The sequence below is a fragment of the Corylus avellana genome, chromosome 6 (assembly GCF_965113065.1).
Source record: "Corylus avellana chromosome 6, dhCorAvel1.hap1.2, whole genome shotgun sequence".
Lineage (NCBI taxonomy): Eukaryota > Viridiplantae > Streptophyta > Magnoliopsida > Fagales > Betulaceae > Corylus > Corylus avellana.
In genome coordinates this window covers 25,497,804-25,514,032 of record NC_142495.1, presented here as the reverse complement: position 1 = coordinate 25,514,032, position 16,229 = coordinate 25,497,804, and the positions used below count along the sequence as shown (strand labels likewise).

Here is a 16,229-nt window from a genome sequence, read left to right as displayed (position 1 = left end):
GTTGGTAGAAGAATTCCTTTCATCCTAGTGGTCGCGTGTTCGAATCCGCTTGCGGTAGTAGATGCGTGAACCAGATGCTACTTTGAAGGGGCTCTACTGGCTCACACCTTTGTGGGGTTGTAGTGACGGGCTCGCCTTCCCAGGCAGTAGCTATGGCTCAAACTGGACATTCCACAGCGGGTGGGAACCCCGATGGTAACACCCAATGGGAGAAACTACACTGGTCGCCCATTTCCACCTTTTCCATTAGAAAAAAAAAAAAAAAATGATGTTTAAGTAAAACAATAATCACACCAGCTAATTCGTCAATCCTAAAACAGAATTAATAATAACATGAGAGCGAACAGCATCAAGATGTTGAATGTTTTGTGTATTTGGTCCTCTAATTTTGCTTAATTTAATGATGTTTTGTGTATTTGGTCCTCTTGGCACCTAGCAAGAACTTGATGCCTTCAAAACTGCATGGCCACATGTCCACATCCCCTTCAACCTTGAATATTTCATTGTCGGAGGTCATTAATCCCTTTAACTTCAAAGCCATAATAATCTTTGGGTTATATGCTGAAGAAAAACCTATGTTCAAAATCTCTGTGACTAGGGCTTGCAATATGACGGGCTTTTCTTTCTTTCCTTTTCTCTTTTAAATTAAACACAAAAGCTATAACTTTCAATTACGATGTTGTGGGATCCCTTCTTATGGCATTGTCCAATTCAATCTTTGTATTCTAGCCATCTGGCTCTGAGTTTTCGAGTCTTAAAGCTCAACTGAAAGGATTGTTGACTAAGAACCGGGGCAAATAATAACGAAGTTTTAATTTTATATATATATCACAATATACACAAGCTCAATATTTCAAACAAATAAGGGCTCCCACAACTAGAGCAGAGTTAATTCAGTTTTAAGGTTCTGCCATTTCATGAAGAGGGAGGGCGGGGTAGTCGCTTGGCAATTTCCTGCCAAAAGAAGGAACAATGGTCAGTCTTCCAAATGCACAGGAATTTCAAAAGCCTATGTCCAGGCCCCACTAATAATAGCCTTGACAATTTCCCAAAATAGTATGTATGTCAACATAATGTGTCATATAAAGCCAGTGCTCCATGGCCTTTCAAGGTAACAAATACAAAATTTTGTATATAGAGCATCTTGTTCACACCACCAATAACAAGAGAACGCTTTTAAAGCTTCCCCTCAATCTCAATTGTTCCGAGTTGTATGTAGTGTATCTTGTTAACAGCTGCTAAAAGAAACTGATATTTCTAAAATGTCTATGTCAAAAATACCTCAAATAGCTGATTTATATTATCTGCTGTCTTTGCAGATGTCTCGATAAAAAACATTCCATTCTTCTCCGCATAGTCAATGCCATCCTGCGAAAATGGATGTGTTATATCACAGACAAATGAATGTTAGTTTGTGGGCATATGGAATGCATCAAATTGAGAAATATTCCACTCACCTGAACTGGTACTTCTCGCTTCTCCTGAAGATCAGCTTTGTTACCAACTAAGGCCATGACTATATCAGGACTTCCATGTTTTTGTAGCTCCTGTAAAATTTCATATTCATCAATTCTTTGGAAAAGTAAACTTGCACTGTGACAATGGGAATTAATAACCAACTTAATCGGGGTATGCAGTTTACATAACTGTTTTCTGGGTAAAGATGCCATGCAGTCTACATAACTGCACACCTTTCGGGTTAAAGATGCTATCTATAAGCTGTTTAGCACTTGGAGTCCATTGACAATACAACAACCCAGTTATCTATCTCGAAGTTATTTATAATTTTATTTCTTTTTTTCAACCCAGCTCTCGCAACTCGTAGTGGATCCAATAAGAGCAATGTTTTTAATAGATCAAAACAAAGATTTTTATTCATCCAAAAACAAAAGTGTACACACACATAAACCAATATTTAGCTCACTTCAAGTAGTTAGTGCCACTTAAAATAATGAACTTTGTGAAAGAAAAAGCCAAGTCATTTGGTACAACTTTTATACAGTTATTTCCAATCGAGCCCCATCAAATATAATTTTTAATATTATTGAAATTGAAAAACCTGCAAGCCTTTAGGAGAAAATTAAATTGTTGAGAAGGAAGAGAAATAGATAATATGTGTTAATTCAGTAATGACAACTAATACTCAATCAAGTTCCTAATTAGGATCCAACTCATATTCTATTAAGAACAATTTCAGAATGAGACAGGTTTTGAAGGTAGGTTTTGGTAACATGTTGCTGAGGCTTTACAACCTAGTTTGGTGGCATCTTTATAATATATTTATTTAAAAACAAAAAAACAAAAACAAAAACATAACAGATTAACAGTATAGTTGCTTGCATTGTTATAATTGTCCTGATAACAATTCTGAGCAATATCAAATCCTCGACCCTATTAGATGATTTAAAAATTAGAGCAAAAAAAAACAAAAAAGAATAGTTTCCAAGTAATGAAAGGTTCTAAGAGAAATACTAAAGTAGACACTTTGAAAGGAAAAACCATAATATACTAGAATAAAATATCGTTCCCAATGTAAACTATTGACAATCAAGACCAAGCAACCATATTATGAAGCAATTAACAAACTTAAGTAATACATTCAGAGATATCAAGATCATATTCAAGCAGTATGTGAAGCATCATCAAGTTTTCCCCACTAATAAATTAGTAATATCAAAAGTTCATTGCTATGTGCCGGTAACATTAGACGGATTCCATTCACACACTAATTAGTCCAAAACATGCAATTGGCATTTCTTGTTGATATTGAGCCATCAAAAAATCTATTAATATTTCAAAATTTTAAGAGGTTTTGACCTTCAATGAAAAATAAATTATGACCCATACTTCAATTCAAAACTAGGTGCTTAACCCTTAATGTAACTTCAACATGAAGGTCATTTATACCCTCATGAAAAAGGTTATTGTAAATTTTACCCTTTCCAGCAAACCCTTTGCACACTGAAGTTTTCAAGGAAATAGAAAAGTTTTCATAAGATATAAGTAAATAATAGAGCAAACGCGAAATAATAATTAATACTACTCAATCTCTGAAAAATCAACCTTAACCCAATATTGTGCTTTGGTGAATGAGTCTGGGCTTGTTATATCATACACAACAACTGCAACTGCAGCACCTCGGTAGTAAAGTGGTGCCAATGCAGCATACCTGTATAAGACACAATAATAATAAATGTTCTCTAGCAAAAAAGTTGTATACATGGGCAGAGATGGGGCAGAATTCCAATAGAAACAAGGGTGTTATAAGATGAGCTTTTGCTACATTACTTAGAATGCTTTTTCAATACATTTAAGCATGATTTGAAGAACAATACCTCTCTTGGCCAGCAGTATCCCATATTTCAAACTTAACCGTTGTGGAGTCTTGCAGAGCTATTGTCTGTGATAAGAATGAAGCTCCAACAGTTACCTGAAATCAAACCAACAAATATAAGCATATCATAAATTAGCTTCTAGGGGAGAAGGGTAGACACCCACATGCATTCACATAGAACATGGTTGACCAAAACTAACTCGAAAAAATTAAAAAAGATGAGCTGCATTTTGAGTAGTATAGTTCAATAAGATATTCCTTACCTTGGATGTTGGGTCAAACTGACCACGAACAAAGCGAAGAACAATACAGCTTTTACCAACACCAGAATCACCTAACAAAACCAGCTGCACATAGCCGCAGAATTGAAACATTAGTCCCATTCATCCATGAAAGGGTTCAATAATAATATCTTGGAAATTTTACAAAGTAATGTATTCATCTTGACACTTTCCCCCTTTGCCCCAGCAAGGAAAACTATATAAAGATTAAAAAAGCCTTTCAGCAACTTAGTGTCTACTACATTGTGAATCAACTAGATGAATGAAGCAGTAATATGCTGCCAATTGCATACAGCCGAATCATAAAAAGAGTTATGCACAAGTATTTTTATAAGATCATTTTTGTTCTCAGCTCAACTCAACTAAACTAAGCTTCCATCCCAACTAACTAGGGTTAACACCATGGATTATATTTAAACAAATTGGGTCCAGTGACATAAATCTTTATGCATATAATTAGGTCTGCTGCCATGGATCCTAAGGGACATTGATAAGTGATAACAACGATGCTTCTAGGGAACTTTAAACCTGGGCAAAGCCATCATCACTTGAATAGCTAGAACGGATTGCTAAGCAAACTAGTCCACTTTCATTAACAAGACATATAATATATCAGGTTACTTCCACAAAATAACACATCAATTCTACTTCAAAGGACCTTTAATAAATAACATAAAATTGCAAAGAACCAAAAGTACAATCTCCCAAGATGGCCCTCTCCTTTCGTTACACTTATAAAAGCCATAAATAGACATCATATGAACCCTAAAGTTGCCTAAACCAGCAGACTTCAAAAATGTTTTGCCTCAAAGTACCTTCACGCGAAGATTTTTCGGGTCGGGCGCTCCGCCATTCTCGATGTTCGGGCCAGCCAAACGCCCAGAAGTCCTATCTGCAAAAATTAAACCACCCAATCAATCAAATTCAACCAAAATCCCCCATAAGGATGGTCGCTAACAACCAACCCCACTTAACGACAATCGCCCAATTGAAAACTCATTCCCCAGCTCCTTGATTTATAGCTCAGAAATTCAATAAATCAACCCAATGTTAAAAACCCAGATGAGTATATATGAATTTGGGTACAAATTTGCAAAATCAAAGAGACACTCGGTTCAATCCATCCGACCCAGCTAAAACCCTAGAAATGCAAGAGGGCAAAATTAAGTGTGCACGAGAATATCACCTGGAAGAGATGAGGAGCAACCCATGGCAAGCAGAGACTGATGGTGAGTAGTATAGGTGTATTTCTCTATGTGATCAGGGTTTATGGTTAGAAAAGGGTTGGAGAGGAGATCGAATGAATGTGCAGAGATTGCTTACGGGTTCGTTAAAGGCTGGTCCAATTGAATTGCTTATGGGTTCGGTAAAGGCTGGTCCAATTGAAACCCCATGGACCCCACCCCCATTTTATACATATGGTGCCACGCATACCCAAAAAAAATAAAATAAAAATAAGAGTTAGTTAAGGGCAAAGACTTTTGTCAAAGGTAGAGAAGCAAAAAGAGATCGGAAGCAAAGAAAGAAAAATTATAGAACGTTAGAATTACATTAAAAATTATAGAGCGTTAGGATTACATCTTGTATAATGAATCGTGTTTTATGTCTCTTTTTTTATTTATTTAAAAAAAATCATGTTGATCATGAAAGTTCATATTAAGTTTTAAAAAGAAACCACCTTAACCCGACAATCGAATACAAAGTTATCACTTTAATAAGGAATAAACTTCAAAATTGTATTGTTAGGTATCTTTTGTATCGGGTAGTTGTCTAGATGTTATCGAGATATCAATTTAAGCTGGCCAACTTTTTCAACTGAAATTAGTCGAATGGGAGTCCCTTACAATTATCTATTCGAAATGCGTGCAATTCGAGCAAGCTTACAAGGTTGGTTAGTGCTAGGAATAGCCTTGCGTGCAATTCGAACAAACAATTATAAAAAATTCACGGAAAATAGAATTTTAATTAACAGGAAATTAAATAATGACATGAGAAGAATGAAGATAGCCTATAATGGAAGCTGCTAAGAGAGATGTCCATGAGAAATCTGTACCTTATGATTGGAAATTGAAAGAATGCTGGCCCAACATGTCAAGAGCCCAAACAATTGATAAGGCCGAATTCGAAACTATTCATCCTATCTCAACCCATATTATCAACACAAAGCCTTACTTTTATGCTTTGTTAAGGATTATGAGATATTAGGAGATATTCTTATTTGCATTATGACATTTATTTTGCATACATCTTCGATTGAGTTGATGGCCACCAGCTCCTATGATCGGAGGCGTCTTTTAGGCTGAACGAGACTAATTATGGCTATCCTAGCAGGACGTGACCTAGTAGCACTTACTTGTACGTTGGGAGCTGCACAGAAGGGGCCTAGACGGTGGGAACCACAGGCCCTTCTTCAAGTCCGACTGAGCCATAACCTGACCCAACTCCACTAAGGCATTAATGAGAATCCAAGGCGGCTAATACTAATCAACAAGAATTCTCCATTGCAAAGATTCTAACCTATGCCATATATAATACATACCCTGACCACTTAAGAATTTTCTTAGGTCATTGAACCACCGCCCTTGATGATTATGAATCAGCAGTGGTACAATGTAAGCCTAAGAATTATGAGAAGCACTATCAAGATTGAGTTTCAGATAAAGTAGTGATATGATATTGATATGTTGGATGGATTGATGGTGGCCAAAGGCCATTACGGTGGAGATATCTTAGAGTTAGACCATGATATGACTTAGTGGTTACTGGTTTAGTCCAACTTACCATCATATATAACTTTTGGCTTCACAACAAGAATAATTGTGCATGTATTGCTCTTCATACGATCCAAATGATGCATGCATATGCATGTACTGATGTACAAACCCTAAAGCATATGCAAGACCCTCATGAGTACTTGTAAAAAACAAACAGATCGATAAAAAGCTATGAAAATCATGCATTAAGCCTTATCTTTAGATCTCCTTTATAATACGTATTAATAAAAATTTAGAACCACCCAATAGAGTTAATTAGATCTATAATAATCGTATCAAGTTTATTTTGGCTCTTATATATTTGCTTGATGAGAGCTGACACATTGGGGGTGTCATGTATATTGTATATAAGAGATCGAGATTTGAAAGAGTGCAATAGATATAAGCATATATAGTAGAAGAGATGGTGACTCACGTCCCATTGAAAAAGGCATGGGGAAAATATAAGGTGAATGAATGGAACACATGTTTGGGTGATATATATTAGATGGTCTTGATTAGACTAACCAACTTACAAGGGAACAGACCCACCTGAAGTTTGGAGGTAATTGGGGTCCATTTTGGGAAGTATCCATTACTTTCTAAGCTATTTAGACAACTTCCCTTCAGTCCTTGTATGCTTGATAGCATCCCAATCTTGTCAAACCCAATCTTCAAGCTGTAGTTGGTGGTACCCCCATCCAACTTTAGCAAAAAATATCATGCAATTTCTTGTTATATATATACACACACAGCATGTTTAAGTTTATCTTTTTCCCCAGCTGGCCCTTAAAAAAAAAAAAAAGAAAAGATCTTCCCCCACCTCCCCTATAAATGTCTTTTTCTTAATTTGTTGTAGTTCTCTAACAAACGAATCTTATTACACTGATTTCGTGGTTGAAAAATGAGCACGGTCACATTGACCTAATATAAGATATGAGTTGAACGGGAGTACTATAAATGTATAATGAATAGCACGGCCCTTTTGTATAATTTTTTTGATTATATATATATATATATATCTCCCCCTAATTATACTTTTTTTGGTGATTTTTCTAAGTGTTTCACAAACACAATAAGCCTTTCAACTTATGGGTTAACTTTTTCAAACTGATCATTTACTATTTTTCTTTCTCTAAACTAATTCTTTCAACTCAGTTTATTAAATTGACATGTATAATTACATGTTCTAATTAAGGACACATACATATTGATTTAATAAATTAACCGGATTAAAAGAATTTCCTCCATCTCAATATTCTAGAGAAAAAAGTATGGCTTTTTCCATGTGAAGTTTCAAACAAGGTCTTGCCTGAAGAAAATATTGGTTGCATCATAATGTGCATCACCATAGCTATGACTATGAGTTTCCATCATACCTAACTCAACGTTGTGGATAGATTCTGGTGTGACAAATTCACCAGCTATTACGCACAATATATTCCACGTGGTCGGTAGGATCGGATGCCTATCATATCATATAAGTCCATATATTGATATCATGTCTAATTAGGCCAAATCTATTGGCCCTTTCGTGTGTGGTTTGCCCATGTATTGCTCAAATTTGGTGCATGCGAAATTTGTGGAAATTGTTTGGCAAAATGGGAAAGTTAATTTGTTTTCATATATGAAAATATATAATAGTCAATATATAATTTCATTGATTTTTCTATTGGGTTGTCAAAGCATTATGTCATCACATGGTAAAACATTAGATGAAAATAAAGGAAGATAACTTTTGGTTTTCCTCTGCATCATTGATCTAATGTGCTGGTCCATTATTTGATAAAATTGCTGCAATTAAGGATAAGATTCCATGGATTTGGAGTCAAAATAAGACCATTAGTGGGGAGCATATTGGAAGAAAGATGGGGTGTGTTGTTTCTTGAGAGGCTTAGAACTGGAAACAAAGAGAAGGACTGGTATGGGAGGATTTGGAAGAGAAAGTGACCCACGGCGACGGCAATGTAACTTTGATGCTAAAGTGTTAAGTTGTGGGGGGAATGAGGAATTAATGGGATATTTGGAGTTGTTGATTGGACTAACCCACTTTCCAGGGGACAATCCTATGTGAAATGTGGAAGCAAATGGGTCCTTTCTGTTCTCATATTGTTGTTTCGTGCACCATTCAAGCTTCTTCTTTTTTTGCCTAGTTTTGGGTCTCACCACTCCTATTGCCCCGTGTCAATATCAACAGTCCGTATCGTACTAAGAGTAATGTTACATGTCACACGAACCACTGAGATAACATGTTTTAAAGTTTATACTTCTTTTTTTTTTGTTTTTTTAACATGGTAAGTCGCTTAAGACATTAAGTCATGTCAGCGAGTCTGGCATGGATATAATGAGTAGCATTATTCATATGATCATAAACAACAAAGATAAGCATTAAGGGTATTACAATTTTTATTACAATTTCTTTCCAAACTAATTAATGTGACAATCCATAATTGCTTAAAGCGGTTAGTTGAGATTAATTGTCACATGACCGTGTCAGCATTGTAAAATATTTGTGAAATAAAAATGGGGTTTTTAGCGTTATTCTTTTTGCTTAATCATTTCACTGTTAATGGACTGACACGTCAGTTTGTATGAAAATACGTAGTAAAAGTTACAATATACCTCTAGCAACAATCAATAACAAATTGAGAAATGCTTATTTGCATTATAGTGTCTATCTCGTGTACGTACAACTCTAACAATCAATAACAAATTGAGAAATGCTTATTTGCATTATAGTGTCTATCTCGTGTACGTACAACTCTGTTGAGTTGGCATGCGCCATCCATGCACCCTTACTTAAAAAAAAAAACAAGGTATGTGAGATGTGAAGAAGTTTGTGGGCCTAACTTATATTATAAAACTGATTATACAGGAGATATATAGTTGCATATTCCTTATAAATATGCCCAAGGTTTTGTCCACAGGCAATGTGAGATTATTCATCAACACCTTCCCTCACATTCAGGCCAGTATTTTTCTTGGTCCTTGTCACGAGGTAAATAGTATGTGTTCCATTCGTCTTGTGGTAAGTTCTTATACTATGAAGAAATTTGTTGGCTTAAATCATCTCATAAACCAATTATATGAGAGAGAGTTATCAATTCCTTATAAATATGCCGAAGATCTTGTCTATAAGCAATGTAGAATTATTCCTCAACAAAATGGAAGCCATAATAGAAATTAAGAAGCATTTCTCTAACAAATTATATGTATAGAGAGATATCAATATGAAGTGTTTGTCAATGTTTTTTTTTTCTTTCTTTTTTTAATAATAAAAAAAATTAAAAATAAAATAAAAAAAGCTTGCATAGCTGGGACTTGGGTTGAGAGCGGCTTAGGTTCCAATTTTTCGGAGTCTCCTTTATCAATTTGGTGTGAATTTATAAATATTTGGTCCAATGCATGGTGAGTTTAGGGTTTTTAAAGTAGAAAGTAGTCACAATAATTCTATTTGTTTTCCTTATACGTCAAGATTTAATTTGACGGAAAAATTCAAGGTGGGTAGACGATGAAGATGAGCCAGATCTGACAACGACCGAAGCTTAATGCTGATGTTTCAAATTTCAAATTCAACATTATTGACTTTATTTACTTATAACTTTGATATATACTGTAACATGCATCCAAATAGTCATCATGATTTCAAATCCTATAATTTCAATAAAGACGTACGTACATGCATCTACATATTTATTTAACATTCAAAACTCGATCTGTTAATTAACTTTAATTTAAAATCAATTAATATAGGGATAAGAGATGTGCACGTACAAGAGAAGAGATATGCAAATAAGATTCTCCATATATAATCATTTTTTAAAATATGGAATTTAGCGTAGATTTTTACAAATTGGGAAATGATTTCTTTTAATTAAACTTGGTTGTAGCCAAAAAAAAAAAAAAAAAATCTGGTTTTGAACAATTCAACTCAATCGATTGTCATTTCTAGAAGGGGATGCATGCAACTTGGTTAAGGTTGTTTGGGTTCTAAAGAAGATTAGATCTCAGCCGAACTTGGTTGGAAAATTTAGACCCAAAACTGAAAATTACCTAAATCAAACTAACCCAAACCAACTTTTTTTCTGCGGATTGGTTTGGTTTGATTCTATAGATCTCCTTTTATATATATATATATATATATAATCTAGTTTGAAAATTGGGGTATATAGTCGACTATATACCAGCCAATTGTTAAATATAAGGTAAGCCCTAGATTATAGGCAATAGTGTTTTGTGAGTCTAAGATTTTCCGTCATATAATATAGTTGGATCACGGGCACCTGACAATGGCACCTTAGTCAAGTTACAGGCTTTTGCTTATAACATTCAACGAGATCATGGTCGTTTAATTAGTAGTTTTTTGATTGTGCGTCAGTGATTCCGTAAAACCTTATAAGTATGATTACGTAGGATTGCGATCATCCATCGACCTTGTGGTCGTATAGCAATAATCTCTCTAAGGTTGTATTTTATTCAAAATAGTTAGGGAGGGCCCCCTCTTACATTGCCATGTACTATGTTGACATGAGAGTCTCCTTTTGCATTAACACCTTTGTTGATCTTGGACCGAATTTATTAAGCCTTTTTTTCTTAGATTTCAAAAATTATTCCTCAACAAGAATCACATATATTTTTAATTCATATATACATTTTAAACACATATTAATTTAATATCTTAAATTGAAAAAAAAAAAAAAAAAATCCCTTGGATATTTTCCTAAATGAAGAAGAGCATAACAAATTTGAATGATGTGACACATGTCATTGAGCCCTCTCACACTGCACGTGTCAAGCTTTGAATCTGGTCCCACGTCAAGGGAAAATGGTTCAGAACTTCTGCTGGTTCTTGATGAAGCTTCGACGATGATGCGTCCACATAAAGAACAAATTAATAAAGTAGATCGAAAAGGACTCACAAAAATAATAATAAAAAAAAGAGTAGAAAAGAGAGCAAATTAGTCAAGAAGGACAATGACTTTGCTTGTACCTCTCTTTATGCTCCAATTTTGTTACATTTTTTTTTTTTTTTAATATTTAGTATAATTGAAAATCATAATATAATCGAAAATATTTTTGATCGACTAAAAACACCCTTCCTTCTTATTGTTCATTCTTTATCACTGCTTTAGATTACCAGCGATTAACGGAATTAGCCATCGGAGTTCACCAAAACCTACTACTAAGAGGGTGTACGTTGACTGTCGAAAATATTTTTAGTCGACTAAAAAAAACCCTTCTTTCTTATTGTTCATTTTCTATAGCTGCTTTAAATTACCAGCGGTTAACGAAATCAGCCATCGGAGTTCACCGAAACCTACTACTAAGAGATTGTACGCTGACCGTCACTCATTTTCTGTATAATCTAAATATTCAAATATGTTTTTAGCTGAAATTATTATTATTTTTGCAGTAAAACAAACCTCAATATTGCAAGGTTTTCACAAGGTAAAAAGCATGTAGTGCTGCTATGTCACATCAATGGCACTTTCATTCAGGGCGTCTTTGTGTGATACCTCGATTCTTTGTAATAATGCTAGGCCAAGGCATTTTAGATAGTTGTTTATTTTTTTAGAAAAAGTAAAATTATTAAAAAATAATAATTCAAAATATAAAACACTTTCAAACTACTCAAAATTATGTACTTAAATTTAAAAAATTTTAAAAATTTTGTCAAACAAACCCTTTTTATATAAATTCTTTAGGAATTTATATGTAAGTTTACAATATACTTATTACGTTAATCAGTAAATAATTAAATTGGTATGCAGATTATTATATCAGTTTGTAATTAGACATATATGTCTCTAAGGGATAGCTCAATTGATTAAAGACACTTAACTCATAAAGCAAAAATCACTAAATCGAATTATCTTCTTTGCGTACATGTTAAAAAAAAAATATCGTAAATATTATATAGTACAGAGCCATTGGTGGAGCCGGTGGCCACCTATCCTCCTCCCCATTATTTTATCTTTATTTGCATTCTTCAACATTATATTCTACACTATAGTCATGCCAAAATATCTCTCTTTCCTCTTTTTAATATCTCATCGAATAATAATAATAATAATAATAACCAGTACGATGAAGAAACGATTAATTATAATTAATTAACCACTATCAAGAACAATAAAAATTCTTAGAAAAATATATTTTTAGCATTTTGACTGCATGTTGCATATGGTGAACAAAATATTGTACTAAGCAAAATGAACGTTTGATTGCAAATAAACATTTCTTGAGGCCCTTGGGGTTAAAAACTGTCAGAAAAAAACAGTTTGAGAAACGCACGAGGGGGCAATCCAATCAAAAGGAGGTTGAAGAAGAAGAAAGAAGCAGCGTGGACATGAAAGTGATCGAGCTAGAGAGCTTGCTAGCTGTGTGGGCGTACGATATATATATATATATTTATATATATGATGCTGTTCTAAGGATTCTCGCTGTCGGCTAAGGTTAGCCCTCTTTCTAACTACTCCTATCTCGATCTCTACGTGTCTTCCCCGTCCACTAGGGTTACTGCTCGATGTGTGATTAACGTGGGTTGTGCCTTCTTCTTCAATAATGTCAACAATCCCATTCCATTTTTTTTTTTTACTTCATATACGAAGAATTTACACCTGAAGGAAATTAAAAGCATTTGCATTTACTTAATTATATGACTTTCATCATTTTGGCCTTAATTTCCATGATGATCACCAAATTAACAACAACCAGCATATATATACATATATACCAACTAAAAAAGAAAAGAAAAAGAAAACCCAATCAAAATTCAAAACCCACTTCTTGAAGAAGAAGGGGAAGCTAAATTCTTGATTAATACAAATTATCAAAACTTCCTTTGATGGATATATATACTAATTATATATATACAGAGTACTCATATATATATATATAGAGAGAGAGAGAGAGAGAGAGAGAGAGAGAGTATATAGATTGACCAAAAATGAGGAGTCATATATATATATTAAAGGTCACCACACTCGTGCCAGCAAACAAGCATGGCGATGCATCTCCGGAGTATATAGAATCTTGCTCTTTGCTCCTTCACCAGCATGCTGCATCTCCTGCCAAACGCTCTACATGGGTCTCGCACGTGCTTGCTGCAGAAGTTGCTTTTGCTTTCTTGATTCATCACTGCTGCCTCCTTCTTATTCTTCTTCTTCTGAGGATTTTTGATGGTTTGGTGGATATGGGAAGAGCTAGGGGGTTTATGGCTTTTTATATTAGCGGATTTATTAACTGGTTAAGGATTATACACTCGAAAATACCACTTTATCATCTTTATATCATTCTCCTGTTGTTTCTAAGACAAAGGAGTGTTTGGTAATTTCGGCAAATGTGCTCCTCTAGCTGGCCCGCAGTATGTACACGGGGGTACGTACTACAATTCTTTGGTTTTTATGTTATTTTTGTTGGTGTCTTTTTTAAGTAATTGAGATGGCAGTTAGACAATTACGAGGTTATATATATCACCAACTTTAAAATAAAATTTTTTTTAAAAAAAGACCAATTATTTATTTATTATTATTATTATTTTTTCAATAAGTAATTTGATTTGATTTTTCCAACTTGTTTTAGCACCTTTTCCCTAAACTGAGATAAAAAATTTTAAAAAAAAAATCAGTTAATAATTCGTTGAAGGGAAAATCAGTTATGAATTTCATGAATCTTTATGCTATAATATTCCTGAAATTTGAATCTTGAAATGACCACCGTTGATATGCCTTGTCCCACACCAATCTTATCATCAGATTCTCAAGTAATTTCCTCACTGAGATATGGCATATGCGGTGTGTATAGAGATTAATTATTTTATGACCTACTTGTCTGAGTGAAATGATATATTTGGTCTAATGGTGATATATATAGGAGTATTTCAACTTTTATTATAAATTCTTTACAAACTGATGTTATAGTACTCCATGTGACATTTACATACTCTCTCATATATATATATATATATATATATATATATATATATATATATCAACTACTATATAATTAAATTTGTTTGTTAACTTTTTATTTATTTAGTTTTTTAATTTATATGAACTGTCACATAAATTTATAAAAGTGGTTTCCTTGAGGGTCAAGTATATATAGACTAATAAGAAATAAATCTCCACCTATTTTCTAGTCTATAAGAAATATATTTTCCAAGTTCAATAAAAAGATTACATCTCAAAGTCCCATGTCGATTTTGATTCTTGTCCCTTCCCTATAAATGGGAAATTATATCAGCAAAGAAATAAGTTGATTATTGTTATTGAAAATATGATTTCCCCATCGGAAGTCACAGCTCCCTCTAACGAGCCTATCTATTATGCATTTTTTTCTGTGTTTTGTAATAATTGGTTTGCATACAATAATTATTGCCTTACAGTAGCATAATAATTATTAGATCCACTTTCACATTGGTAAATAATTATTAGATCCACTCTCTAGACAGTGTTACTTTGATTAGATCTACTTTCACATTATTATCTTCAATTTATTTATTTTTTTTGTTTTTTTGACATGTCCGCACAAAAGGGGGAGAGAGATTCGAGCTAGTGACCTCCGCTTTATTAGGCGTGGTCCCAGCCGATTGAACTACCTCTTTAGGGACCATTATTATCTTCAACTTATAATGTAACTTATAAGACAATTCATCAGCCTAGAGCTAGCTAGAAGGCACGTGGGCATAGCCGACTTGTAACTTATAGGACATTGTGATTTTTTTAATGCAAGCTGAATCTCTTGAATGATGTGTCCAAAATTCAGTTTGAATTCTGAGGTGGTTGGAGATGGAATGTTCAGCTGGTCTGGTCTGGTCTGTCCAGGGTTTGAACTTCAAAACCTAAAAATTCCTTTTCAAAAATCTATGTTGCTGGGAAGAAAACATTAAAATACATATTGAGTTTGAATATGGCTCTGTGGGAATGCTTTCCAATACGTACAGAAATCAGATGTGGAAGCTGGGACCTGATTCACAAGCAGATATTCTCACATAATGCTCGACATAAACTTTGACCATGATCGCTAGTTTTTTGTGCACTTTTCTTCCTGTTTTTGTTTTGTCGGAAAAAAAGATGATCGGGTGCATGCATATACATATATACTCATTTCCTTTTCTTTTCTTTTTTCCTCCAACAAGAACACCATCAGCAAAATATCCCCATCAAAATAGAACCAGCCAATTTTCAATGGACATGCATGTAACCCTTTAATTTCTGCGTAGAATATGCTTCAAAATCATCAAACTTCAACGCTAAAACCCCACTTTGTTTTGTGACGATAAAGTTCAAGGAACATGGTGGCTCCATTGGAGAGGATTTCTGGACAATCCAAGAGATAATTAAGCCCACTCAACATGCAATTACTGGGCTCGTGCCTTACAAGAAAGGCGTTTAGAAATTAATTGTTTGTCCCACACCGACAATATATGTTATGACTGCTAAGTTTATTCTAAACTTTAATTTATAAGTTTATAATCTTGCTAGATTGTGTTCGTAGAAAGGAGAGATGGTTGGCATCTCCCCACACAGTGTCGGGAACATATGTCCTTCGGCTAACCTGTTTTCCACACATCCGGTTACAGCTACGTACCCACTTCCCGTGGTTTTATAATTACCCAATTTTATTTTATTTTATTTTTCTAAGAAATAGAGTGCAACAAGATCAACAAGAAAGAAAAAACCGTAATGAGTAATATTATTTAGTAGATTGTTAGTATGTTATACAATTAAAATTTGATTACGAGTAACGTTATTTAGTAGATTGTTATACTATTGTTATACAATTGAAATTATGTAAGAGTGAAAATCAATTTTTTATTTTATTTTATTTACAAGTATTGATTCAAGAGATGACTTT

General features: G+C 34.0%; 1 protein-coding gene and 1 pseudogene across 1 annotated transcript; one reads left to right on the top strand and one right to left on the bottom strand.

Moving 5' to 3' along the window:
- Positions 1-798: 798 nt before the first annotated feature.
- Positions 799-4,962, bottom strand: ARA6 (Ras-related small GTP-binding family protein). Its single transcript, XM_059603123.2, has 8 exons — positions 4,802-4,962; positions 4,431-4,507; positions 3,598-3,681; positions 3,336-3,430; positions 3,064-3,169; positions 1,458-1,547; positions 1,282-1,368; positions 799-954 (listed from the first exon to the last, which is right to left on the bottom strand). Exons 1-8 carry the CDS (start codon positions 4,824-4,826, stop codon positions 916-918), a joined length of 603 nt encoding a protein of 200 aa, XP_059459106.1. The 5' UTR covers positions 4,827-4,962; the 3' UTR covers positions 799-915.
- Positions 4,963-15,859: 10,897 nt separating this feature from the next.
- Positions 15,860-15,999, top strand: LOC132188897 (U6atac minor spliceosomal RNA; annotated as a pseudogene).
- The last annotated feature ends 230 nt before the right edge of the window (positions 16,000-16,229 follow it).